This window comes from Mobula birostris, chromosome 28 (assembly GCF_030028105.1).
Source record: "Mobula birostris isolate sMobBir1 chromosome 28, sMobBir1.hap1, whole genome shotgun sequence".
Taxonomy (NCBI): domain Eukaryota; kingdom Metazoa; phylum Chordata; class Chondrichthyes; order Myliobatiformes; family Myliobatidae; genus Mobula; species Mobula birostris.
This window is the reverse complement of record NC_092397.1, coordinates 2,787,446-2,813,419: the sequence shown is the minus strand read 5'-3', so window position 1 is coordinate 2,813,419 and position 25,974 is coordinate 2,787,446. Positions and strand designations below refer to the sequence as shown.

The 25,974-nt window shown below is 50.9% G+C and overlaps 1 protein-coding gene across 1 annotated transcript in view; it reads right to left on the bottom strand.

The window, feature by feature from the left end:
- The window catches only part of LOC140188846 (uncharacterized), a 57,792-nt gene that overhangs the window by 15,395 nt on the left and 16,423 nt on the right, over positions 1 to 25,974 (bottom strand). The window contains exons 2-3 of the mRNA XM_072245500.1: positions 4,366 to 4,394; positions 502 to 663 (exon numbers count right to left, since the gene is read on the bottom strand). Of these exons, the coding sequence (XP_072101601.1) occupies positions 502 to 663; positions 4,366 to 4,394 (191 nt within the window). The remainder of the gene's footprint in view (positions 1 to 501; positions 664 to 4,365; positions 4,395 to 25,974) is intronic.

Genomic DNA, 25,974 nt, shown 5'->3' with positions numbered 1-25,974 from the left:
ACCTCCTCTGCACCCTCTCTAATCCAGACAGCATCCTGGTGAATCTCGTCTGCACCCTCTCTAATCCAGACAGCATCCTGGTGAATCTCGTCTGCACCCTCTCTAATCCAGACAGCATCCCGGTGAATCTCCTCTGTACCCTCTCTAATCCAGGCAGCATCCTGGTAAATCTCCTCTGCACACTCTCTAAAGCTTCCACATCCTTCCTATAGTGAGGTGACCGGAAGCGAACGCAATACTCCCAGTGTGGTCTAACCAGGGTTTTATAGAGCTGTAACATAAGAGCCCTTGAACACAACCCCCTGACTAATGAAGGCGAACACACCAAACATCTTCTTAACTACCTCATCAAAAAAGAGAAAATCTGCAGATGTTGGAAATCCAAGCAACACGCACAAGCTGCTGAGAAATTCAGGCAGAGTCTATGGAGAAGAGTAGTCAGTCGATGCTTCGGGCCAAGACCCTGCAGCTGGATCTTTCTGACTCTCCCTGTGTAGTTACCTGGAGAACAGCTCCCTGAGGTCACCATGTTCCACCCGGGCTCGACACAGCTCAGAGTCCTGGTATTCGTGACCAGACTGGAATTCCGAGTCCTTCTCTTCCATCTGACTCGTGGCACAGGCCAGACAGTGGAGTCTGTCCTTGTTCTCTTCTCGTAGGACCCTGGTGGGGGGGGGGGGGCACAGTTCAAAGTTCAGTGTAAAATTTAGAAACATAGAAAACCTACAGCACAATACAGGCCCTTCGGCCCACAATGCTGTGCCAAACATGTATTTACTTTAGAAATTACCAAGGGTTACCCATAGTCCTCTATTTTTCTAAGCTCCATGTACCTATCCAGGAGTCTCTTAAAAGACCCTATTGTATCCGACTCCACCACCATCGCCGGCAGCCCATTCCACACGCTCACCACTCTCTGCATTAAAAACTTACCCCTGACTTCTCCTCTGTACCTACTTCCAAGCACCTAGAAACTGTGCCCACTCCTGTTAGCCACTTCAGCCCCGGGAAAAAGCCTCAGACTATCTACATGATTAATGCCTCTCATCATGTTATATACCTCTATCAGGTCACCTCTCATCCTCCGTCGCTCCAAGGAGAAAAGGCCGAGTTCACTCAACCTATTCTCATAAGGCATGCTCCCCAATCCAGGCAACATCCTTGTAAATCTCCTCTGCACCCTTTCTATGGCTTCCACATCCTTCCTGTAGTGAGGTGACCAGAAGTGAGCACAGTACTCCAAGTGGGGTCTGACCAGGGTCCTATATAGCTGCAACATTACGTCTCGGCTCTTAAACTCATTTCCACGATTGATGAAGGCCAATGCACCATATGCCTTCTTAACCACAGAGTCAACCTGCACAACAGCTTTGAGTGCCCTATGGACTCGGACCCCAAGATCCCTCTGACCCTCCACACTGCCAAGAGTCTTACCATTAATACTATATTCTGCCATCATATTTGACCTACCAAAATGAACCACCTCACACTTATCTGTGTTGAACTCCATCTGCCACTTCTCAGCCCAGTTTTGCATCCTATCAATGTCCCGCTGTAACCTCTGACAGCCCTCCACACTATCCACAACACCTCCAACCTTTGTGTCATCAGCAAACTTACTAACCCATCCCTCCACTTCCTCATCCAGGTCATTTATAAAAATCACGAAGAGTAAGGGACCCAGAACAGATCCCTGAGGCACTCCACTGGTCACCGACCTCCATGCAGAATATCACCTGTCTGCAACCACTCTTTGCCTTCTGTGGGCAAGCCAGTTCTGGATCCACAAAGCGATGTCCCCTTGGATCCCATGCCTCCTTACTTTCTCAATAAGCCTTGTATGGGGTATCTTATCAAATGCCTTGCTGAAATCCATATACACTACATCTACTGCTCCTTTTCGGTAGTGAATACTGAAGCAAAATATTCATTAAGTACCTCAGCTATCTCCTCTGGTTCCACTGTCATACTTGATCGGTCCTATTTAAAATCAAAGTATGCATCTGCTCATTATAGGAAGGATGTGGAAGCTTTAGAGAGGGTGCAAAGGAGGTTTACTAGGATGCTGCCTGGATTACAGAGCATATTTTATGAGGAATGGTTGAGCGAGCTGGGGCTTTTATCTCTGGAGTGAAGGAGGATGAGAGGTGACTTGATAGAGGTGTACAAGATGAGAAGAGGCACAGATCGAGTGGACAGTCAGAATCTTTCTCCTAGGTGGAAATGGGGAATACTTGGGGATGGAATTTTAAGGTAATTGGAACAAAGCATTGGTGGGGGGGGGGGGAATGTCAGAGGTAGTTACTTTGCACTGAAAGTGGTGAATGTGAGGAACACCCTGTCAGGGGTGGTGGTGGAGGCAGATACATCAGGGACGTTTAAGAGAATCTTAGATAGGCTCATGAATGATGGAAATGTGGGAGGGAAGGGTTAGGATTTTGGCAGCCCATTGTGGGCTGAAGGGCCTGTACTGTCCCTGTATTTAGTGTAAAGGAGTTCCTTAACTATGGAATTCAGTACCTAAAACTGTAAATGATGCAAACTGGGTTAACACCTTCAAACATCAGCTCAAATCCTGGAGCAACGCACACAAAATGCTAGTGGAACTCAGTTGGTCAGGCAGCATCTCTGGAGATGAATAAACAGTCGATGTTTCAGGCCGGGATCCTTCTTCAGGATTGGAAAGGAAGGGCAAAAGAGGTCAGAGTGAGAAGTTGGGAGTGGGGGAGGAAGGAGTACAAGGTGAAACCAGAAGAGGGGAGAGGGTGACGTGAAGAGCTAGGAAGTCAGTTCGTGAAAGAGCTAAAGGGCTGGAGAAGGAAGAGGACAGAAGTCCATGGAAGAAAGAAAAGGGGGAGGAGCACCAGAGGGGGGTGACGGACAGGTAAGGAGATAAGGTGAGAGAGGGAAATTGGAATGGTGAAGGAAGTGAGGGTTGGCCATTACCCGAATTTAAGACATCGATGTTCATGCCAACAGGTTGGAGGTTATCCAGACGGAATATAAGGTGTTGCTCTTCTAACCGGAGTGTGGCCTCATGGTGGCAGCAGAGGAGACCATGGACTGACGTTGGAATGGGAATGGGAAGTGGAATTGAAATGGGAGGCCACTGGGAAATCCTGCTTTCTGTGGCGGATGGAAAAAATGTGCTCAACACTGAGCTCAAAACCTATTTATTTATTTAACCTTGGTTTCAACTAAAACATTTTTGTCTTTTATTCTAATGTTTGCTTCTTTTTTGCATTGTAAAACACTCTGAGCTGCATTGTTTGTTTGATAAATACTTTGTGAATATGTTATTCCAGCTGAAAGGCCCTCAAACGTGCAAAGCGAAAAGAGGCTTCCAGCGCAGACAGTCAAAGAGGAGAGGGCAAGAGTAAAGTGTGAACACGGGAGAGTCTGCAGATGCTGGAAATCCAAAGCAACACAGACAAGATTTTAGAAGGATGAGAGGGGATCTGATTGAAACATATAAGATTATTAAGGGATTGGACACGCTGGAGGCAGGAAACATGTTCCCGATGTTGGGGGAGTCCAGAACCAGAGGCCACAGTTTAAGAATAAGGGGTAGACTATTTAGAACAGAGTTGAGGAAAAACTTTTTCACCCAGAGAGTTGTGGATCTGTGGAATGCTCTGCCTCAGAAGGCTGTGGAGGCCAATTCTCTGGATGCGTTCAAGAAAGAGTTAGTTAGAGCTCTTAAAGAAAGCGGAGTGAAGGGATATGGGGAGAAGGCAGGAACAGGGTACTGATTGTGGATGATCAGCCATGATCACAGTGAATGGCGGTGCTGGCTCGAAGGGCTGAATGGCCTACTCCAGCACCGTTGACGCTGACCGTTCCTCCTGCAGCTTTGTGCTGCCGGAGGTTCTGAAGAAGCTAATTTTCCCAGAGAGCGGAGAAAATTCCAAGCAGGGTGAGAGAACGGAAAGAGAGTGGGTGATGTGTGGAGCGCGCTGCCTGGGGTGGGAGTAGAGGCCGACACAGTGGGGGCTGTTAAGAGACGTTTGTTTGGCACAGGGATGTGAGGAAAATGCAGGCACGTGCACTTCCTGTTGGATGAAGAGATTCGGTCAGTTGATCATTTGATTACTAATTTAACTGGTTCAGTACAACATTGTGGGCCGAAGGGCCTGTTCCTGTACTGTGCTGGTCTATGTTTGGGGGGGTGGCTTAAAGGGCACATGGGGGTGGGGGGGAGCGAGAGATACAGAGAGGGGCCAGAGAAGACAGTTTGCGGCAGAGGGACCGAATGGCAGATTGATTTCTCAAGGGGAGGGACTGGATCGATTTTGGCGCTAAGCCACGTCGTTGTTCTACCTCCTGACAAGCCTACCGGCACGAAGAGGATCCTTACAGACTTACTTTAGTTTCAGAGGGTCTGTCAGCAGCTCCTGCAGAAAGACAGAGAAACTGGTTATCAGCCCCGTAACCTTGCCAGTAAACTTTTCACATCACCCCGGCCCGCCAGCCCTTGGCTTTACAATCCTTCCTTCTCGGTTGCTGGGTGCTCTGACCCTACCTCAGCCTCTCCAGGCCCCTTTCCTCTTGCTGGGTACATCCTTGGACATCGGTAAACTCACCGCACAGCCAGAGGTGCAGAATCATCTTCAAACCACCCCATTAACCCACCTGCGGCCTGGTATCACAGGTACTCCCTTTCTCCTATCCTCCCTGTCCCCCATAACTTCAAACCAACTCTTTATTTCTTTCCCACTTCTGGCAAAGAGTATCTGACCCATTGCTCTTCTCTGCAGATGCTGCCTGACCTGCCGAGTGTTTTCGCTACCATCGTGCTCTCAATCTCATCTGCACGCCGAGCTGCCAATCTCTACCATCCGGTGCTGTGCCTGCCTCAAAATTCAGCAGGTCCGTCCCTGAACCTCTTCACGTCTCTTCTCCCACCCCCCCCCACCAACTTTCAAAATGCTCCTTAAACTCCCCCACTTTGACGGTGATCTAAGCCTTCATACCTCCCTCTGCAAGTTAGTGCAGAGTTTAAGTTAAATTCATTATCCAAGTACAGATATGTCACCATTTACAAAGCAGAGAGTCGTTTTCTTGTGGGCATTCACAGTACTTGGGTGGCAGGATGGAGATATGTCTCTACCAAAGGAGGTGTAAGGTGCTAGCCTGCAGGTCACCCTCGGGCAAGGTGTGACACCCGCTTAGCCCCTCGATCAGGGTCACGCGAGGCCATGGGAGAGGTGGTGGATGGTCGTACGAGCAGCCGGTGCAGATCACAAGTCCTGGTTATGTGACCACTGACACCAGGCAGACAATCTCTGACGAGGATTGATGATGGCTGGGGTCACCCGTCTTGTAAAGACACTGCCCAGAAGAAGGCAATGGCAAACCATTTCTGTAGAAAAATTTGCCACGAACGATCATGGTCACGGAATGACCACGATTGTCCCCGTCACACGGCATGGCGCATAACGATGATGTCACACGACACAGCACATAATGATGATGTCATACCACAGCACATAATGAATGAACAATTCTCAGTAAACACAAAGAAGCAAAAAAAATAACAATAATCAATAAATAAGCAATAAATATTGAGAACATGAGATGAAGAGTCATTGAAAGTGAGTCCGTAGGTTGTGGGAACAGTTCAGTGTTGGGGTGAGTGAAGTCATCCACACTGGTTCAGGAGCCTGATGGTTGAAGGGTAATAATTGTTCCTGAACCTGGTGCTATGGGTCCTGAGGCTCCTGGACCTCCTTCCTGATGGCAGCAATGGAAGAGAGCATGGCCTGGGTGGTGGGGGTCCCTGATGATGGAATCTGCTTTCCTGTGACACTGCTCTGGACAGATGTGCTCAGTGGTGGGGAGCACTTTGCTGCGATGGACTTTCCCGTCCAAGGCCATACCAGGCCGTGACACAACCAATCAATTTTTGTGGATGAATCACGGTCAGATACTTTGTTACGTGTCGTCATATCGTTAAGCCAACATCATGAAAAACACGAAGGCCCTGGGGAGTGTTGGAGAACAGAGGCGCCCACGTGTGCGGGTAGGTTCCCTGAAAGTGGCGTCACAGGTAGACTGGGCGGCAAGGAATGTCATTAACAGGCTGGCCTTCATCGGACAGGGCACTGAGAACCGGAGCTGGGCTGTCACGTTGCTGTTGTACGAAACTTGGGTCGACTGTGTTGAGTTTTTCTCGCCCGGTTATAGAAAAGATGTCATGAAGCTAGAACGAGCGCAGAGGAGATTTGTAAGCATGTTACCAGTACTTGAGGGACTGACTTTGACAGAGAGGTCGGACATTCTGGGACATTACTCCACAGGAGACTGAGTGGTGACCTTATAAAGGTGTATAGAACCACGAGGGACACAGATAGGGTGTAGGGGACTGAGGGGTGACCTTACAGAGGTGTGTAGAACCATGAGGGACACAGATAGGGTGTAGGGGACTGAGAGGTGACCTTACAGAGGTGTGTAGAACCATGAGGGACACAGATAGGGTGTAGGGGACTGAGGGATGACTGTATAGAGGTGTGTAGAACCATGAGGGACACGGATAGGGTGTAGGGGACTGACCCAGGTGCAATTCTTTTGTGGGACTAAATTAGATTGGAATCTTTGTGGTTATGGATTGATCAGAAGACACTGGACCAGAATAAGGCCATTCAGCCCAACAGGTCTCTCTCTGCCATTCCATCATGGCTGATTTATTATCCCTCTCAACCTCATTCTCCTGCCTTCTCCCTGTAACTAATCAAGAAGCTATCAACCTCCGCCTGGCCTTCACAATGCCCATGCAATAAATTCCAGATTCACTACCTTCTGGCTAAAGAAAATCCTCTAAATCGATTTCTGTTCTAAATGGATGGCCCTTTATTCAGAGACTGTGTCCTCTGGTCCTACACTCACCCCCAACAGGAAACATCCTCTCCACATGTTGGGACCAACGACATAGGCAGGAAGAGGGATGAGGTCCTGAAGTGTGAGTTTTGGGAATTAGGCAGAAGGCTGAAGAACAGGACCTCAAGGGTGACGTTCTCAGGATTGCTGCCAGTGCTACGTGACAGTGATGGTAAGAATTGGAGGAGATGGCAGTTGAACGCGTGGCTGAGGAGTTGGTGCAGGGAGCAGGGTTTTAGATTTTTAGATCATTGGGATCTCTTCTGGGGAAGGTGGGACCTGTACAGATTGGATGGGTTGCACCTGAACTCGAGGGGGAGCAATATCCTTGCAGGTAGGTTTGCTAGCATGGTTCGGGAGGGTTTAAACTAATTTGCGAGGGGGATGGAACCCAGAGCGATAGAGCAGTGAAAGAAGTGCATGGAGTAAAGCCAGATCTAACATACAGAGAGGCTTTGAGGAAAGAGAAGCAGAATAAACGGTGTAAAGACAGTAAGGTAGAAGGGCTGAAATGTGTGTACCTCAATGCAAGAAGCAACAGGAACAAAGGTGATGAACTGAGAGCTTGGATACATACATGGAATTATGATGTAGTGGCCATTACAGAGCCTTGGCTGGCACCAGGGCAGGAATGGATTCTCAATATTCCTGGATTTCAGTGCTTTAAAAGGGATAGAGAGGGCGGAAAGAGGGGAGGAGGGGTGGCATTACTGGTCAGGGATACTATTACAGCTACAGAAAGGGTGGGTAATGTAGCAGGATCCTCTTTTGAGTCAATATGGGTGGAAGTCAGGAACAGGAAGGGAGCAGTTACTCTACTGGGGGTATTCTATACAGCCCCTGGTAGCAGCAGAGATACAGAGGAGCAGATTGGGAGGCAGATTTTGGAGAGGTGCAAAAATAACAGGGTTGTCATCATGGGTGACTTTAACTTCCCTAGTATTGATTGGCACCTGATTAGTTCCAAGGGTTTAGATGGGGCAGAATTTGTTAAGTGTGTCCAGGATGGATTCCTGTCACAGTATGTGGACAGGCCGAATGCCATACTAGATCTAGTACTAGGTAATGAACCGGGTCAGGTCACAGATCTCTCAGTGGGTGAGCATCTGGGGGACAGTGACCACTGCTCCCTGGCCTTTATAATTATCATGGAAAAGGATAGAATCAAAGAGGACAAGAAAATTTTTAATTGGGGAAAGGCAAATTATGAGGCTATAAGGCTAGAACTTGTGGGTGTGAATTGGGATGATGTTTTTGCAGGGAAATGTACTATGGGCATGTGGTCGATGTTTAGAGATCTCTTGCGGGATGTAAGGGATAAATTTGTCCCGGTGAGGAAGATAAAGAATGGTAGGGTGAAGGAACCATGGCTGACAAGTGAGGTGGAAAATCTAGTCAGGTGGAAGAAGGCAGCATACATGAGGTTTAGGAAGCAAGGAGCAGATGGGTCTATTGAGGAATATAGGGAAGCAAGAAAGAAGCTTAAGAAGGGGCTGAGAAGAGTAAGAAGGGGACATGAGAAGGCCTTGGTGAGTAGGGTAAAGGAAAGCCACAAGGCATTCTTCAATTATGTGAAGAAAAAAAGGATGACAGGAGTGAAGGTAGGACCGATTAGAGATAAAGGTGGGAAGATGTGCCTGGAAGCTGTGGAAGTGAGTGAGGTCCTCAATGAATACTTCTCTTCGGTATTCACCAATGAGAGGGAACTTGATGATGGTGAGGACAATATGAGTGAGGTTGATGTTCTGGAGCATGCTGATATTAAGGGAGAGGAGGTGTTGGAGTTGTTAAAATACATTAGGACAGATAAGTCCCCGGGGCCTGACGGAATATTCCCCAGGCTGCTCCATGAGGCAAGAGAAGAGATTGCTGAGCCTCTGGCTAGGATCTTTATGTCCTCGTTGTCCATGGGAATGGTACCGGAGGACTGGAGGGAGGCGAATGTTGCTCCCTTGTTCAAAAAAGGTAGTAGGGATAGTCCGGGTAATTATAGACCAGTGAGCCTTACGTCTGTGATGGGAAAGCTGTTGGAAAAGATTCTTAGAGATAGGATCTATAGACATTTAGAGAATCATGGTCTGATCAGGGACAGTCAGCATGGCTTTGTGAAGGGCAGATCGTGTCTAACAAGCCTGATAGAGTTCTTTGTGGAGGTGACCAGGGATATAGATTAAGGTAGTGCAGTGGATGTGATTTATATGGATTTTAGTAAGGCATTTGACAAGGTTCCACACGGTAGGCTTATTCAGAAAGTTAGAAGGCATGGGATCCAGGGAAGTTTGGCCAGGTGGATTCAGAATTGGCTTGCCTGCAGAAGGCAGAGGGTGGTGGTGGAGGGAGTACATTCATATTGGAGGATTGTGACTAGTGGTGTCCCACAAGGATCTGTTCTGGGACCTCTACTTTTCATGATTTTTATTAACGACCTGGATGTGGGGGTAGAAGGGTGGGTTGGCAAGTTTGCAGATGACACAAAGGTTGGTGGTGTTGTAGACAGTGTAGAGGATTGTCAAAGATTGCAGAGAGGCATTGATAGAATGCAGAAGTGGGCTGAGAAGTGGCAGATGGAGTTCAACCCGGAGAAGTGTGCGGTGGTACACTTTGGAAGGACAAACTCCAAGGCAGAGTACAAAGTAAATGGCAGGATACTTGGTAGTGTGGAGGAGCAGAGGGATCTCAGGGTACATGTCCACAGATCCCTGAAAGTTGCCTCACAGGTGGATAGGGTAGTTAAGAAAGCTTATGGGGTGTTAGCTTTCATAAGTCGAGGGATAGAGTTTAAGAGTCGCGATGTAATGATGCAGCTCTATAAAACTCTGGTTAGGCCACACTTGGAGTACTGTGTCCAGTTCTGGTCACCTGACTATAGGAAGGATGTGGAAGCATTGGAAAGGGTACAGAGGAGATTTACCAGGATGCTGCCTGGTTTACAGAGTATGCATTATGATCAGAGATTAAGGGAGCTAGAGCTTTACTCTTTGGAGAGAAGGAGGATGAGAGGAGACATGATAGAGGTGTACAAGATAATAAGAGAAATAGATAGAGTGGATAGCCAGCGCCTCTTCCCCAGGGCACCACTGCTCAATACAAGAGGACATGGCTTTAAGGTAAGGGGTGGGAAGTTCAAGGGGGATATTAGAGGAAGTTTTTTACTCAGAGAGTGGTTGGTGGGTGGAATGCACTGCCTGAGTCAGTGGTGGAGGCAGATACACTAGTGAAGTTTAAGAGACTACTAGACAGGTATATGGAGGAATCTAAGGTGGGGGGTTATATGGGAGGCAGGGTTTGAGGGTTGGCACAACATTGTGGGCCAAAGGGCCTGTACTGTGCTGTACTATTCTATATTCTATCTATGTTCTACATCCACTCCATCTGTGTCCTCTGGTCCTGGACTCCCCATTATAGGAAACATCCGCTCCACATCCACTCTATCTGTGTCCTCTGGTCCTAGACTCCCCCACTATAGGAAACATCCTCTCCACATCCACTCTATCTGTGTCCTCTGGTCCGAGACTCCCTCACTATAGGAAACATCCTCTCCAGATCCACTCTATCTGTGTCCTCTGGTCCTAGACTCCCCCACTACAGGAAACATCCTCTCCACATCCACTCTATCTGTGTCCTCTGGTCCTAGACTCCCCCACTATAGGAAACATCCTCTCCACGTCCACTCTATCTGTGTCCTCTGGTCCTAGACTCTCCCACTACAGGAAACATCCCTCCTCGTCCACTCTGTCTGTGCCCTCTGGTCCTAGACTCCCCCACTATAGGAAACATCCTCTCCACATCCACTCCATCTGTGCCCTCTGGTCCTAGACTCCCCCACTATAGGAAACATCCTCTCCACATCCACTCTATCTGTGTCCTCTGGTCCTAGACTCCCCCACTATAGGAAACATCCTCTCCACATCCACTCCAGCTGTGCCCTCTGGTCCCAGACTCCCCCACTACAGGAAACATCCTCTCCACATCCACTCTATCTGTGTCCTCTGGTCCTGGACCCTCCCACTATAGGAAACATCCCTCCTCGTCCACTCTGTCTGTGCCCTCTGGTCCTAGACTCCCCCACTATAGGAAACATCCTCTCCACATCCACTCTATCTGTGCCCTCTGGTCCTAGACTCCCCCACTATAGGAAACATCCTCTCCACATCCACTCTATCTGTGTCCTCTGGTCCTAGACTCTCCCACTATAGGAAACATCCCTCCTCGTCCACTCTGTCTGTGCCCTCTGGTCTAGGACTCCCCCACTATAGGAAACATCCTCTCCACATCCACTCTATCTGTGTCCTCTGGTCCTAGACTCCCCCACCATAGGAAACATCCTTTCCACATCCACTCTATCTGTGTCCTCTGGTCCTAGACTCCCCCACTATAGGAAACATCCTCTCCACATCTACTCTATCTGTGCTCCCTGGTGCTCGACTCCCCCACTACAGTAAACATCCTCTCCACATCCACTCTATCTGTGTCCTCTGGTCCTAGACTCTCCCACTATAGGAAACATCCCTCCTCGTCCACTCTGTCTGTGCCCTCTGGTCCTAGACTCCCCCACTATAGGAAACATCCTCTCCACATCCACTTTATCTGTGCCCTCTGGTCCTAGACTCCCCCACTATAGGAAACATCCGCTCCACATCCACTCTGTCTGTGTCCTCTGGTCCTAGACTCCTCCACTATAGGAAACATCCTCTCCACATCCACTCTATCTGTGCCTTCTGGTTCTAGACTCCCCCACTATAGGAAACATCCTCTCCACATCCACTCTATCTGTGTCCTCTGGTCCAAGACTCTCCCACTATAGGAAACATCCCTCCTCGTCCACTCTGTCTGTGCCCTCTGGTCTAGGACTCCCCCACTATAGGAAACATCCTCTCCACATCCACTCTATCTGTGCCCTCTGGTCCTAGACTCCCCCACTATAGGAAACATCCTCTCCACATCCACTCTATCTGTGTCCTCTGGTCCTAGACTCCCCCACTATAGGAAACATCCTCTCCACATCCACTCTAGCTGTGCGCTCTGGTCCTAGACTCCCCCACTACAGGAAACATCCTCTCCACATCCACTCTATCTGTGTCCTCTGGTCCTAGACTCCCCCACTATAGGAAACATCCTCTCCACATCCACTCTATCCGTGCCCTCTGGTCCTAGACTCCCCCACTACAGGAAACATCCTCTCCACATCCACTCTATCTGTGTCCTCTGGTCCCAGACTCCCCCACTACAGGAAACATTCTCTCCACATCCACTCTATCTGTGCCCTCTGGTCCTAGACTCCCCCACTACAGGAAACATCCTCTCCACATCCACTCTATCTGTGTCCTCTGGTCCTAGACTCTCCCACTATAGGAAACATCCCTCCTCGTCCACTCTGTCTGTGCCCTCTGGTCCTAGACTCCCCCACTATAGGAAACATCCTCTCCTCGTCCACTCTGTCTGTGCCCTCTGGTCTAGGACTCCCCCACTATAGGAAACATCCTCTCCACATCCACTCTATCTGTGTCCTCTGGTCCTAGACTCCCCCACTATAGGAAACATCCTCTCCACATCCACTCTATCCGTGCCCTCTGGTCCTAGACTCCCCCACTACAGGAAACATCCTCTCCACATCCACTCTATCTGTGTCCTCTGGTCCCAGACTCCCCCACTATAGGAAACATCCTCTCCACATCTACTCTATCTGTGCTCCCTGGTGCTCGACTCCCCCACTACAGTAAACATCCTCTCCACATCCACTCTATCTGTGTCCTCTGGTCAGAGACTCTCCCACTATAGGAAACATCCCTCCTCGTCCACTCTGTCTGTGCCCTCTGGTCTAGGACTCCCTCACTATAGGAAACATCCTCTCCACATCCACTCTATCTGTGCCCTCTGGTCCTAGACTCCCCCACTATAGGAAACATCCACTCCACATCCACTCTATCTGTGTCCTCTGGTCCTAGACTCTCCCACTATAGGAAACATCCCTCCTCGTCCACTCTGTCTGTGCCCTCTGGTCCTAGACTCCCCCACTATAGGAAAATCCTCTCCACATCCACTCTATCTGTGTCCTCTGGTCCTAGACTCTCCCACTATAGGAAACATCCCTCCTCGTCCACTCTGTCTGTGCCCTCTGGTCTAGGACTCCCCCACTATAGGAAACATCCTCTCCACATCCACTCTATCCGTGCCCTCTGGTCCTAGACTCCCCCACTATAGGAAACATCCTCTCCACATCCACTCTATCTGTGTCCTCTGGTCCTAGACTCCCCCACTATAGGAAACATCCTCTCCACATCCACTCTATCTGTGCCCTCTGGTCCTAGACTCCCCCACTATAGGAAACATCCTCTCCACATCTACTCTATCTGTGCTCCCTGGTGCTCGACTCCCCCACTAGAGTAAACATCCTCTCCACATCCACTCTGTCTGTGTCCTCTGGTCCTAGACTCTCCCACTATAGGAAACATCCCTCCTCGTCCACTCTGTCTGTGCCCTCTGGTCTAGGACTCCCCCACTATAGGAAACATCCTCTCCACATCCACTCTATCTGTGTCCTCTGGTCCTAGACTCCCCCACTATAGGAAACATCCTCTCCACATCCACTCTCTCTGTGTCCTCTGGTCCTAGACTGTCCCACTATAGGAAACATCCCTCCTCGTCCACTCTGTCTGTGCCCCCTGGTCTAGGACTCCCCCACTATAGGAAACATCCTCTCCACATCCACTCTATCTGTGTCCTCTGGTCCTAGACTCTCCCACTATAGGAAACATCCCTCCTCGTCCACTCTGTCTGTGCCCTCTGGTCTAGGACTCCCTCACTATAGGAAACATCCTCTCCACATCCACTCTATCTGTGTCCTCTGGTCCTAGACTCTCCCACTATAGGAAACATCCCTCCTCGTCCACTCTGTCTGTGCCCTCTGGTCCTAGACTCCCCCACTATAGGAAACATCCTCTCCACATCCACTCTATCTGTGTCCTCTGGTCCTAGACTCTCCCACTATAGGAAACATCCCTCCTCGTCGACTCTGTCTGTGCCCTCTGGTCTAGGACTCCCCTACTATAGGAAACATCCTCTCCACATCCACTCTATCTGTGTCCTCTGGTCCTAGACTCCCCCACTATAGGAAACATCCTCTCCACATCCACTCTATCTGTGCCCTCTGGTCCTAGACTCCCCCACTACAGGAAACATCCTCTCCACATCCACTCTATCTGTGCCCTCTGGTCCTAGACTCCCCCACTACAGGAAACATCCTCTCCACATCCACTCTATCTGTGTCCTCTGGTCCCAGACTCCCCCACGACAGGAAACATCCTCTCCACATCCACTCTATCTGTGCCCTCTGGTCCTAGACTCCCCCACTACAGGAAACATCCTCTCCACATCCACTCTATCTGTGTCCTCTGGTCCCAGACTCCCCCACTACAGGAAACATCCTCTCCACATCCACTCTATCTGTGCCCTCTGGTCCTAGACTCCCCCACTACAGGAAACATCCTCTCCACATCCACTCTATCTGTGTCCTCTGGTCCTAGACTCTCCCACTATAGGAAACATCCCTCCTCGTCCACTCTGTCTGTGCCCTCTGGTCCTAGACTCCCCCACTATAGGAAACATCCTCTCCTCGTCCACTCTGTCTGTGCCCTCTGGTCTAGGACTCCCCCACTATAGGAAACATCCTCTCCACATCCACTCTATCTGTGTCCTCTGGTCCTAGACTCCCCCACTATAGGAAACATCCTCTCCACATCCACTCTATCCGTGCCGTCTGGTCCTAGACTCCCCCACTACAGGAAACATCCTCTCCACATCCACTCTATCTGTGTCCTCTGGTCCCAGACTCCCCCACTATAGGAAACATCCTCTCCACATCTACTCTATCTGTGCTCCCTGGTGCTCGACTCCCCCACTACAGTAAACATCCTCTCCACATCCACTCTATCTGTGTCCTCTGGTCATAGACTCTCCCACTATAGGAAACATCCCTCCTCGTCCACTCTGTCTGTGCCCTCTGGTCTAGGACTCCCTCACTATAGGAAACATCCTCTCCACATCCACTCTATCTGTGCCCTCTGGTCCTAGACTCCCCCACTATAGGAAACATCCTCTCCACATCCACTCTATCTGTGTCCTCTGGTCCTAGACTCTCCCACTATAGGAAACATCCCTCCTCGTCGACTCTAACTGTGTCCTCTGGTCCTAGACTCTCCCACTACAGGAAACATCCCTCCTCGTCCACTCTGTCTGTGCCCTCTGGTCCTAGACTCCCCCACTATAGGAAAATCCTCTCCACATCCATTCTATCTGTGTCCTCTGGTCCTAGACTCTCCCACCATAGGAAACATCCCTCCTCGTCCACTCTGTCTGTGCCCTCTGGTCTAGGACTCCCCCACTATAGGAAACATCCTCTCCACATCCACTCTATCCGTGCCCTCTGGTCCTAGACTCCCCCACTATAGGAAACATCCTCTCCACATCCACTCTATCTGTGTCCTCTGGTCCTAGACTCCCCCACTATAGGAAACATCCTCTCCACATCCACTCTATCTGTGCCCTCTGGTCCTAGACTCCCCCACTATAGGAAACATCCTCTCCACATCTACTCTATCTGTGCTCCCTGGTGCTCGACTCCCCCACTACAGTAAACATCCTCTCCACATCCACTCTGTCTGTGTCCTCTGGTCCTAGACTCTCCCACTATAGGAAACATCCCTCCTCGTCCACTCTGTCTGTGCCCTCTGGTCTAGGACTCCCCCACTATAGGAAACATCCTCTCCACATCCACTCTATCTGTGTCCTCTGGTCCTAGACTCCCCCACTATAGGAAACATCCTCTCCACATCCACTCTCTCTGTGTCCTCTGGTCCTAGACTCTCCCACTATAGGAAACATCCCTCCTCGTCCACTCTGTCTGTGCCCTCTGGTCAAGGACTCCCCCACTATAGGAAACATCCTCTCCACATCCACTCTATCTGTGCCCTCTGGTCCTAGACTCCCCCACTATAGGAAACATCCTCTCCACATCCACTCTATCTGTGTCCTCTGGTCCTAGACTCTCCCACTATAGGAAACATCCTCTTCACATCCACTCTATCTGTGTCCTCTGGTCCTAGACTCTCCCACTATAGGAAACATCCCTCCTCGTCCACTCTGTCTGTGCCCCCTGGTCTAGGACTCCCCCACTATAGGAAACATCCTCTCCACATCCACTCTATCTGTGTCCTCTGGTCCTAGACTCTCCCACTATAGGAAACATCCCTCCTCGTCCACTCTGTCTGTGCCCTCTGGTCTAGGACTCCCTCACTATAGGAAACATCCTCTCCACATCCACTCTATCTGTGCCCTCTGGTCCTAGACTCCCCCACTATAGGAAACATCCTCTCCACATCCACTCTATCTGTGTCCTCTGGTCCTAGACTCTCCCACTATAGGAAACATCCCTGCTCGTCGACTCTGTCTGTGCCCTCTGGTCTAGGACTCGCCCACTATAGGAAACATCCTCTCCACATCCACTCTATCTGTGTCCTCTGGTCCTAGACTCCCCCACTATAGGAAACATCCTCTCCACATCCACTCTATCTGTGCCCTCTGATCCTAGACTCCCCCACTACAGGAAACATCCTCTCCACATCCACTCTATCTGTGTCCTCTGGTCCTAGACTCCCCCACTATAGGAAACATCCTCTCCACATCCACTCTATCCGTGCCCTCTGGTCCTAGACTCCCCCACTACAGGAAACATCCTCTCCACATCCACTCTATCTGTGTCCTCTGGTCCCAGACTCCCCCACGACAGGAAACATCCTCTCCACATCCACTCTATCTGTGCCCTCTGGTCCTAGACTCTCCCACTACAGGAAACATCCTCTCCACATCCACTCTATCTGTGTCCTCTGGTCCTAGACTCTCCCACTATAGGAAACATCCCTCCTCGTCCACTCTGTCTGTGCCCTCTGGTCCTAGACTCCCCCACTATAGGAAACATCCTCTCCACATCCACTCTATCTGTGCCCTCTGGTCCTAGACTCCCCCACTATAGGAAAATCCTCTCCACATCCACTCTATCTGTGTCCTCTGGTCCTAGACTCTCCCACTATAGGAAACATCCCTCCTCGTCCACTCTGTCTGTGCCCTCTGGTCTAGGACTCCCCCACTATAGGAAACATCCTCTCCACATCCACTCTATCCGTGCCCTCTGGTCCTAGACTCCCCCACTATAGGAAACATCCTCTCCACATCCACTCTATCTGTGTCCTCTGGTCCTAGACTCCCCCACTATAGGAAACATCCTCTCCACATCCACTCTATCTGTGCCCTCTGGTCCTAGACTCCCCCACTACAGGAAACATCCTCTCCACATCCACTCTATCTGTGTCCTCTGGTCCTAGACTCCCCCACTATAGGAAACATCCTCTCCACATCCACTCTATCCGTGCCCTCTGGTCCTAGACTCCCCCACTACAGGAAACATCCTCTCCACATCCACTCTATCTGTGTCCTCTGGTCCCAGACTCCCCCACGACAGGAAACATCCTCTCCACATCCACTCTATCTGTGCCCTCTGGTCCTAGACTCCCCCACTACAGGAAACATCCTCTCCACATCCACTCTATCTGTGTCCTCTGGTCCTAGACTCTCCCACTATAGGAAACATCCCTCCTCGTCCACTCTGTCTGTGCCCTCTGGTCTAGGACTCCCCCACTATAGGAAACATCCTCTCCACATCCACTCTATCTGTGTCCTCTGGTCCTAGACTCCCCCACTATAGGAAACATCCTCTCCACATCCACTCTATCTGTGTCCTCTGGTCCTAGACTCCCCCACTATAGGAAACATCCTCTCCACATCCACTCTATCTGTGTCCTCTGGTCCTAGACTCTCCCACTATAGGAAACATCCCTCCTCGTCCACTCTGTCTGTGCCCTCTGGTCTAGGACTCCCCCACTATAGGAAACATCCTCTCCACATCCACTCTATCTGTGCCCTCTGGTCCTAGACTCCCCCACTATAGGAAACATCCTCTCCACATCTACTCTATCTGTGCTCCCTGGTGCTCGACTCCCCCACTACAGTAAACATCCTCTCCACATCCACTCTGTCTGTGTCCTCTGGTCCTAGACTCTCCCACTATAGGAAACATCCCTCCTCGTCCACTCTGTCTGTGCCCTCTCTTCTAGGACTCCCCTCTATAGGAAACATCCTCTCCACATCCACTCTATCTGTGTCCTCTGGTCCTAGACTCCCCCACTACAGGAAACATCCGCTCCACATCCACTCTATCTGTGTCCTCTGGTCCTAGACTCCCCCACTATAGGAAACATCCTCTCCACATCCACTCTATCTGTGTCCTCTGGTCCTAGACTCCCTCACTATAGGAAACATCCTCTCCAGATCCACTCTATCTGAGTCCTCTGGTCCTAGACTCCCCCCCCCTATAGGAAACATCCTCTCCACATCCACTCTATCTGTGCCCTCTGGTCCTAGACTCCCCCACTATAGGAAACATCCCTCCTCGTCCACTCTGTCTGTGCCCTCTGGTCCTAGACTCCCCCACTATAGGAAACATCCTCTCCACATCCACTCTATCCGTGTCCTCTGGTCCTAGACTCCCCCACTATAGGAAACATCCTCTCCACATCCACTCCATCTGTGCCCTCTGGTCCTAGACTCCCCCACTATAGGAAACATCCTCTCCACATCCACTCTATCTGTGTCCTCTGGTCCTAGACTCCCCCACTATAGGAAACATCCTCTCCACATCCACTCCAGCTGTGCCCTCTGGTCCCAGACTCCCCCACTACAGGAAACATCCTCTCCACATCCACTCTATCTGTGTCCTCTGGTCCTAGACTCCCCCACTATAGGAAACATCCTCTCCACATCCACTCTATCCGTGCCCTCTGGTCCTAGACTCCCCCACTACAGGAAACATCCTCTCCACATCCACTCTATCTGTGTCCTCTGGTCCCAGACTCCCCCACTACAGGAAACATCCTCTCCACATCCACTCTATCTGTGCCCTCTGGTCCTAGACTCCCCCACTACAGGAAACATCCTCTCCACATCCACTCTATCTGTGTCCTCTGGTCCTAGACTCTCCCACTATAGGAAACATCCTCTCCACATCCACTCTATGTGTGTCCTCTGGTCCTAGACTCCCCCACTACAGGAAACATCCTCTCCACATCCACTCTATCTGTGTCCTCTGGTCCCAGACTCTCCCACTGCAGGAAACATCCCTCCTCGTCCACTCTGTCTGTGCCCTCTGGTCCTAGACTCCCCCACTATAGGAAACATCCTCTCCACATCCACTCTATCTGTGTCCTCTGGTCCTAGACTCTCCCACTATAGGAAACATCCCTCCTCGTCCACTCTGTCTGTGCCCTCTGGTCTAGGACTCCCCCACTATAGGGAAACATCCTCTCCACATCCACTCTATCTGTGTCCTCTGGTCCTAGACTCCCCCACTACAGGAAACATCCTCTCCACATCCACTCTATCTGTGTCCTCTGGTCCTAGACTCCCCCAGTATAGGAAACATCCTCTCCACATCCACTCTATCCGTGCCCTCTGGTCCTAGACCCCCGCACTACAGGAAACATCCTCTCCACATCCACTCTATCTGTGTCCTCTGGTCCCAGACTCCCCCACTACAGGAAACATCCTCTCCACATCCACTCTATCTGTGCCCTCTGGTCCTAGACTCCCCCACTACAGGAAACATCCTCTCCACATCCACTCTATCTGTGTCCTCTGGTCCTGGACCCTCCCACTATAGGAAACATCCCTCCTCGTCCACTCTGTCTGTGCCCTCTGGTCCTAGACTCCCCCACTATAGGAAACATCCTCTCCACATCCACTCTATCTGTGCCCTCTGGTCCTAGACTCCCCCACTATAGGAAACATCCTCTCCACATCCACTCTATCTGTGTCCTCTGGTCCTAGACTCTCCCACTATAGGAAACATCCCTCCTCGTCCACTCTGTCTGTGCCCTCTGGTCTAGGACTCCCCCACTATAGGAAACATCCTCTCCACATCCACTCTATCTGTGTCCTCTGGTCCTAGACTCCCCCACCATAGGAAACATCCTTTCCACATCCACTCTATCTGTGTCCTCTGGTCCTGGACTCCCCCACTATAGGAAACATCCTCTCCACATCTACTCTATCTGTGCTCCCTGGTGCTCGACTCCCCCACTACAGTAAACATCCTCTCCACATCCACTCTATCTGTGTCCTCTGGTCCTAGACTCCCCCACTACAGGAAACATCCTCTCCACATCCACTCTATCTGTGTCCTCTGGTCCTAGACTCCCCCACTATAGGAAACATCCTCTCCACATCCACTCTATCCGTGCCCTCTGGTCCTAGACCCCCGCACTACAGGAAACATCCTCTCCACATCCACTCTATCTGTGTCCTCTGGTCCCAGACTCCCCCACTACAGGAAACATCCTCTCCACATCCACTCTATCTGTGCCCTCTGGTCCTAGACTCCCCCACTACAGGAAACATCCTCTCCACATCCACTCTATCTGTGTCCTCTGGTCCTGGACCCTCCCACTATAGGAAACATCCCTCCTCGTCCACTCTGTCTGTGCCCTCTGGTCCTAGACTCCCCCACTATAGGAAACATCCTCTCCACATCCACTCTATCTGTGCCCTCTGGTCCTAGACTCCCCCACTATAGGAAACATCCTCTCCACATCCACTCTATCTGTGTCCTCTGGTCCTAGACTCTCCCACTATAGGAAACATCCCTCCTCGTCCACTCTGTCTGTGCCCTCTGGTCTAGGACTCCCCCACTATAGGAAACATCCTCTCCACATCCACTCTATCTGTGTCCTCTGGTCCTAGACTCCCCCACCATAGGAAACATCCTTTCCACATCCACTCTATCTGTGTCCTCTGGTCCTGGACTCCCCCACTATAGGAAACATCCTCTCCACATCTACTCTATCTGTGCTCCCTGGTGCTCGACTCCCCCACTACAGTAAACATCCTCTCCACATCCACTCTATCTGTGTCCTCTGGTCCTAGACTCTCCCACTATAGGAAACATCCCTCCTCGTCCACTCTGTCTGTGCCCTCTGGTCCTAGACTCCCCCACTATAGGAAACATCCTCTCCACATCCACTTTATCTGTGCCCTCTGGTCCTAGACTCCCCCACTATAGGAAACATCCTCTCCACATCCACTCTGTCTGTGTCCTCTGGTCCTAGACTCCTCCACTATAGGAAACATCCTCTCCACATCCACTCTATCTGTGCCTTCTGGTTCTAGACTCCCCCACTATAGGAAACATCCTCTCCACATCCACTCTATCTGTGTCCTCTGGTCCTAGACTCCCCCACTATAGGAAACATCCTCTCCACATCCACTCTATCCGTGCCCTCTGGTCCTAGACTCCCCCACTACAGGAAACATCCTCTCCACATCCACTCTATCTGTGTCCTCTGGTCCCAGACTCCCCCACTATAGGAAACATCCTCTCCACATCTACTCTATCTGCGCTCCCTGGTGCTCGACTCCCCCACTACAGTAAACATCCTCTCCACATCCACTCTATCTGTGTCCTCTGGTCATAGACTCTCCCACTTTCGGAAACATCCCTCCTCGTCCACTCTGTCTGTGCCCTCTGGTCTAGGACTCCCTCACTATAGGAAACATCCTCTCCACATCCACTCTATCTGTGCCCTCTGGTCCTAGACTCCCCCACTATAGGAAACATCCTCTCCACATCCACTCTATCTGTGTCCTCTGGTCCTAGACTCTCCCACTATAGGAAACATCCCTCCTCGTCGACTCTAACTGTGTCCTCTGGTCCTAGACTCTCCCACTATAGGAAACATCCCTCCTCGTCCACTCTGTCTGTGCCCTCTGGTCCTAGACTCCCCCACTATAGGAAAATCCTCTCCACATCCACTCTATCTGTGTCCTCTGGTCCTAGACTCTCCCACTATAGGAAACATCCCTCCTCGTCCACTCTGTCTGTGCCCTCTGGTCTAGGACTCCCCCACTATAGGAAACATCCTCTCCACATCCACTCTATCCGTGCCCTCTGGTCCTAGACTCCCCCACTATAGGAAACATCCTCTCCACATCCACTCTATCTGTGTCCTCTGGTCCTAGACTCCCCCACTATAGGAAACATCCTCTCCACATCCACTCTATCTGTGCCCTCTGGTCCTAGACTCCCCCACTATAGGAAACATCCTCTCCACATCTACTCTATCTGTGCTCCCTGGTGCTCGACTCCCCCACTACAGTAAACATCCTCTCCACATCCACTCTGTCTGTGTCCTCTGGTCCTAGTCTCTCCCACTATAGGAAACATCCCTCCCCGTCCACTCTGTCTGTGCCCTCTGGTCTAGGACTCCCCCACTATAGGAAACATCCTCTCCACATCCACTCTATCTGTGTCCTCTGGTCCTAGACTCCCCCACTATAGGAAACATCCTCTCCACATCCACTCTCTCTGTGTCCTCTGGTCCTAGACTCTCCCACTATAGGAAACATCCCTCCTCGTCCACTCTGTCTGTGCCCTCTGGTCTAGGACTCCCCCACTATAGGAAACATCCTCTCCACATCCACTCTATCTGTGCCCTCTGGTCCTAGACTCCCCCACTATAGGAAACATCCTCTTCACATCCACTCTATCTGTGTCCTCTGGTGCTAGACTCTCCCACTATAGGAAACATCCCTCCTCGTCCACTCTGTCTGTGCCCCCTGGTCTAGGACTCCCCCACTATAGGAAACATCCTCTCCACATCCACTCTATCTGTGTCCTCAGGTCCTAGACTCTCCCACTATAGGAAACATCCCTCCTCGTCCACTCTGTCTATGCCCTCTGGTCTAGGACTCCCTCACTATAGGAAACATCCTCTCCACATCCACTCTATCTGTGCCCTCTGGTCCTAGACTCCCCCACTATAGGAAACATCCTCTCCACATCCACTCTATCTGTGTCCTCTGGTCCTAGACTCTCCCACTATAGGAAACATCCCTCCTCGTCGACTCTGTCTGTGCCCTCTGGTCTAGGACTCCCCCACTATAGGAAACATCCTCTCCACATCCACTCTATCTGTGTCCTCTGGTCCTAGACTCCCCCACTATAGGAAACATCCTCTCCACATCCACTCTATCTGTGCCCTCTGGTCCTAGACTCCCCCACTACAGGAAACATCCTCTCCACATCCACTCTATCTGTGTCCTCTGGTCCTAGACTCCCCCACTATAGGAAACATCCTCTCCACATCCACTCTATCCGTGCCCTCTGGTCCTAGACTCCCCCACTACAGGAAACATCCTCTCCACATCCACTCTATCTGTGTCCTCTGGTCCCAGACTCCCCCACGACAGGAAACATCCTCTCCACATCCACTCTATCTGTGCCCTCTGGTCCCAGACTCTCCCACTACAGGAAACATCCTCTCCACATCCACTCTATCTGTGTCCTCTGGTCCTAGACTCTCCCACTATAGGAAACATCCCTCCTCGTCCACTCTGTCTGTGCCCTCTGGTCCTAGACTCCCCCACTATAGGAAACATCCTCTCCACATCCACTCTATCTGTGCCCTCTGGTCCTAGACTCCCCCACTATAGGAAAATCCTCTCCACATCCACTCTATCTCTGTCCTCTGGTCCTAGACTCTCCCACTATAGGAAACATCCCTCCTCGTCCACTCTGTCTGTGCCCTCTGGTCTAGGACTCCCCCACTATAGGAAACATCCTCTCCACATCCACTCTATCCGTGCCCTCTGGTCCTAGACTCCCCCACTATAGGAAACATCCTCTCCACATCCACTCTATCTGTGTCCTCTGGTCCTAGACTCCCCCACTATAGGAAACATCCTCTCCACATCCACTCTATCTGTGCCCTCTGGTCCTAGACTCCCCCACTACAGGAAACATCCTCTCCACATCCACTCTATCTGTGTCCTCTGGTCCTAGACTCCCCCACTATAGGAAACATCCTCTCCACATCCACTCTATCCGTGCCCTCTGGTCCTAGACTCCCCCACTACAGGAAACATCCTCTCCACATCCACTCTATCTGTGTCCTCTGGTCCCAGACTCCCCCACGACAGGAAACATCCTCTCCACATCCACTCTATCTGTGCCCTCTGGTCCTAGACTCCCCCACTACAGGAAACATCCTCTCCACATCCACTCTATCTGTGTCCTCTGGTCCTAGACTCTCCCACTATAGGAAACATCCCTCCTCGTCCACTCTGTCTGTGCCCTCTGGTCTAGGACTCCCCCACTATAGGAAACATCCTCTCCACATCCACTCTATCTGTGTCCTCTGGTCCTAGACTCCCCCACTATAGGAAACATCCTCTCCACATCCACTCTATCTGTGTCCTCTGGTCCTAGACTCCCCCACTATAGGAAACATCCTCTCCACATCCACTCTATCTGTGTCCTCTGGTCCTAGACTCTCCCACTATAGGAAACATCCCTCCTCGTCCACTCTGTCTGTGCCCTCTGGTCTAAGACTCCCCCACTATAGGAAACATCCTCTCCACATCCACTCTATCTGTGCCCTCTGGTCCTAGACTCCCCCACTATAGGAAACATCCTCTCCACATCTACTCTATCTGTTCTCCCTGGTGCTCGACTCCCCCACTACAGTAAACATCCTCTCCACATCCACTCTGTCTGTGTCCTCTGGTCCTAGACTCTCCCACTATAGGAAACATCCCTCCTCGTCCACTCTGTCTGTGCCCTCTCTTCTAGGACTCCCCTCTATAGGAAACATCCTCTCCACATCCACTCTATCTGTGTCCTCTGGTCCTAGACTCCCCCACTACAGGAAACATCCGCTCCACATCCACTCTATCTGTGTCCTCTGGTCCTAGACTCCCCCACTATAGGAAACATCCTCTCCACATCCACTCTATCTGTGTCCTCTGGTCCTAGACTCCCTCACTATAGGAAACATCCTCTCCAGATCCACTCTATCTGTGTCCTCTGGTCCTAGACTCCCCCACTACAGGAAACATCCTCTCCACATCCACTCTATCTGTGTCCTCTGGTCCTAGACTCCCCCACTATAGGAAACATCCTCTCCACGTCCACTCTATCTGTGTCCTCTGGTCCTAGACTCTCCCACTACAGGAAACATCCCTCCTCGTCCACTCTGTCTGTGCCCTCTGGTCCTAGACTCCCCCACTATAGGAAACATCCTCTCCACATCCACTTTATCTGTGCCCTCTGGTCCTAGACTCCCCCACTATAGGAAACATCCTCTCCACATCCACTGTGTCTGTGTCCTCTGGTCCTAGACTCCTCCACTATAGGAAACATCCTCTCCACATCCACTCTATCTGTGCCTTCTGGTTCTAGACTCCCCCACTATAGGAAACATCCTCTCCACATCCACTCTATCTGTGTCCTCTGGTCCAAGACTCTCCCACTATAGGAAACATCCCTCCTCGTCCACTCTGTCTGTGCCCTCTGGTCTAGGACTCCCCCACTATAGGAAACATCCTCTCCACATCCACTCTATCTGTGCCCTCTGGTCCTAGACTCCCCCACTATAGGAAACATCCTCTCCACATCCACTCTATCTGTGTCCTCTGGTCCTAGACTCCCCCACTATAGGAAACATCCTCTCCACATCCACTCTAGCTGTGCCCTCTGGTCCTAGACTCCCCCACTACAGGAAACATCCTCTCCACATCCACTCTATCTGTGTCCTCTGGTCCTAGACTCCCCCACTACAGGAAACATCCTCTCCACATCCACTCTATCCGTGCCCTCTGGTCCTAGACTCCCCCACTACAGGAAACATCCTCTCCACATCCACTCTATCTGTGTCCTCTGGTCCCAGACTCCCCCACTACAGGAAACATCCTCTCCACATCCACTCTATCTGTGCCCTCTGGTCCTAGACTCCCCCACTACAGGAAACATCCTCTCCACATCCACTCTATCTGTGTCCTCTGGTCATAGACTCTCCCACTATAGGAAACATCCCTCCTCGTCCACTCTGTCTGTGCCCTCTAGTCTAGGACTCCCTCACTATAGGAAACATCCTCTCCACATCCACTCTATCTGTGCCCTCTGGTCCTAGACTCCCCCACTATAGGAAACATCCTCTC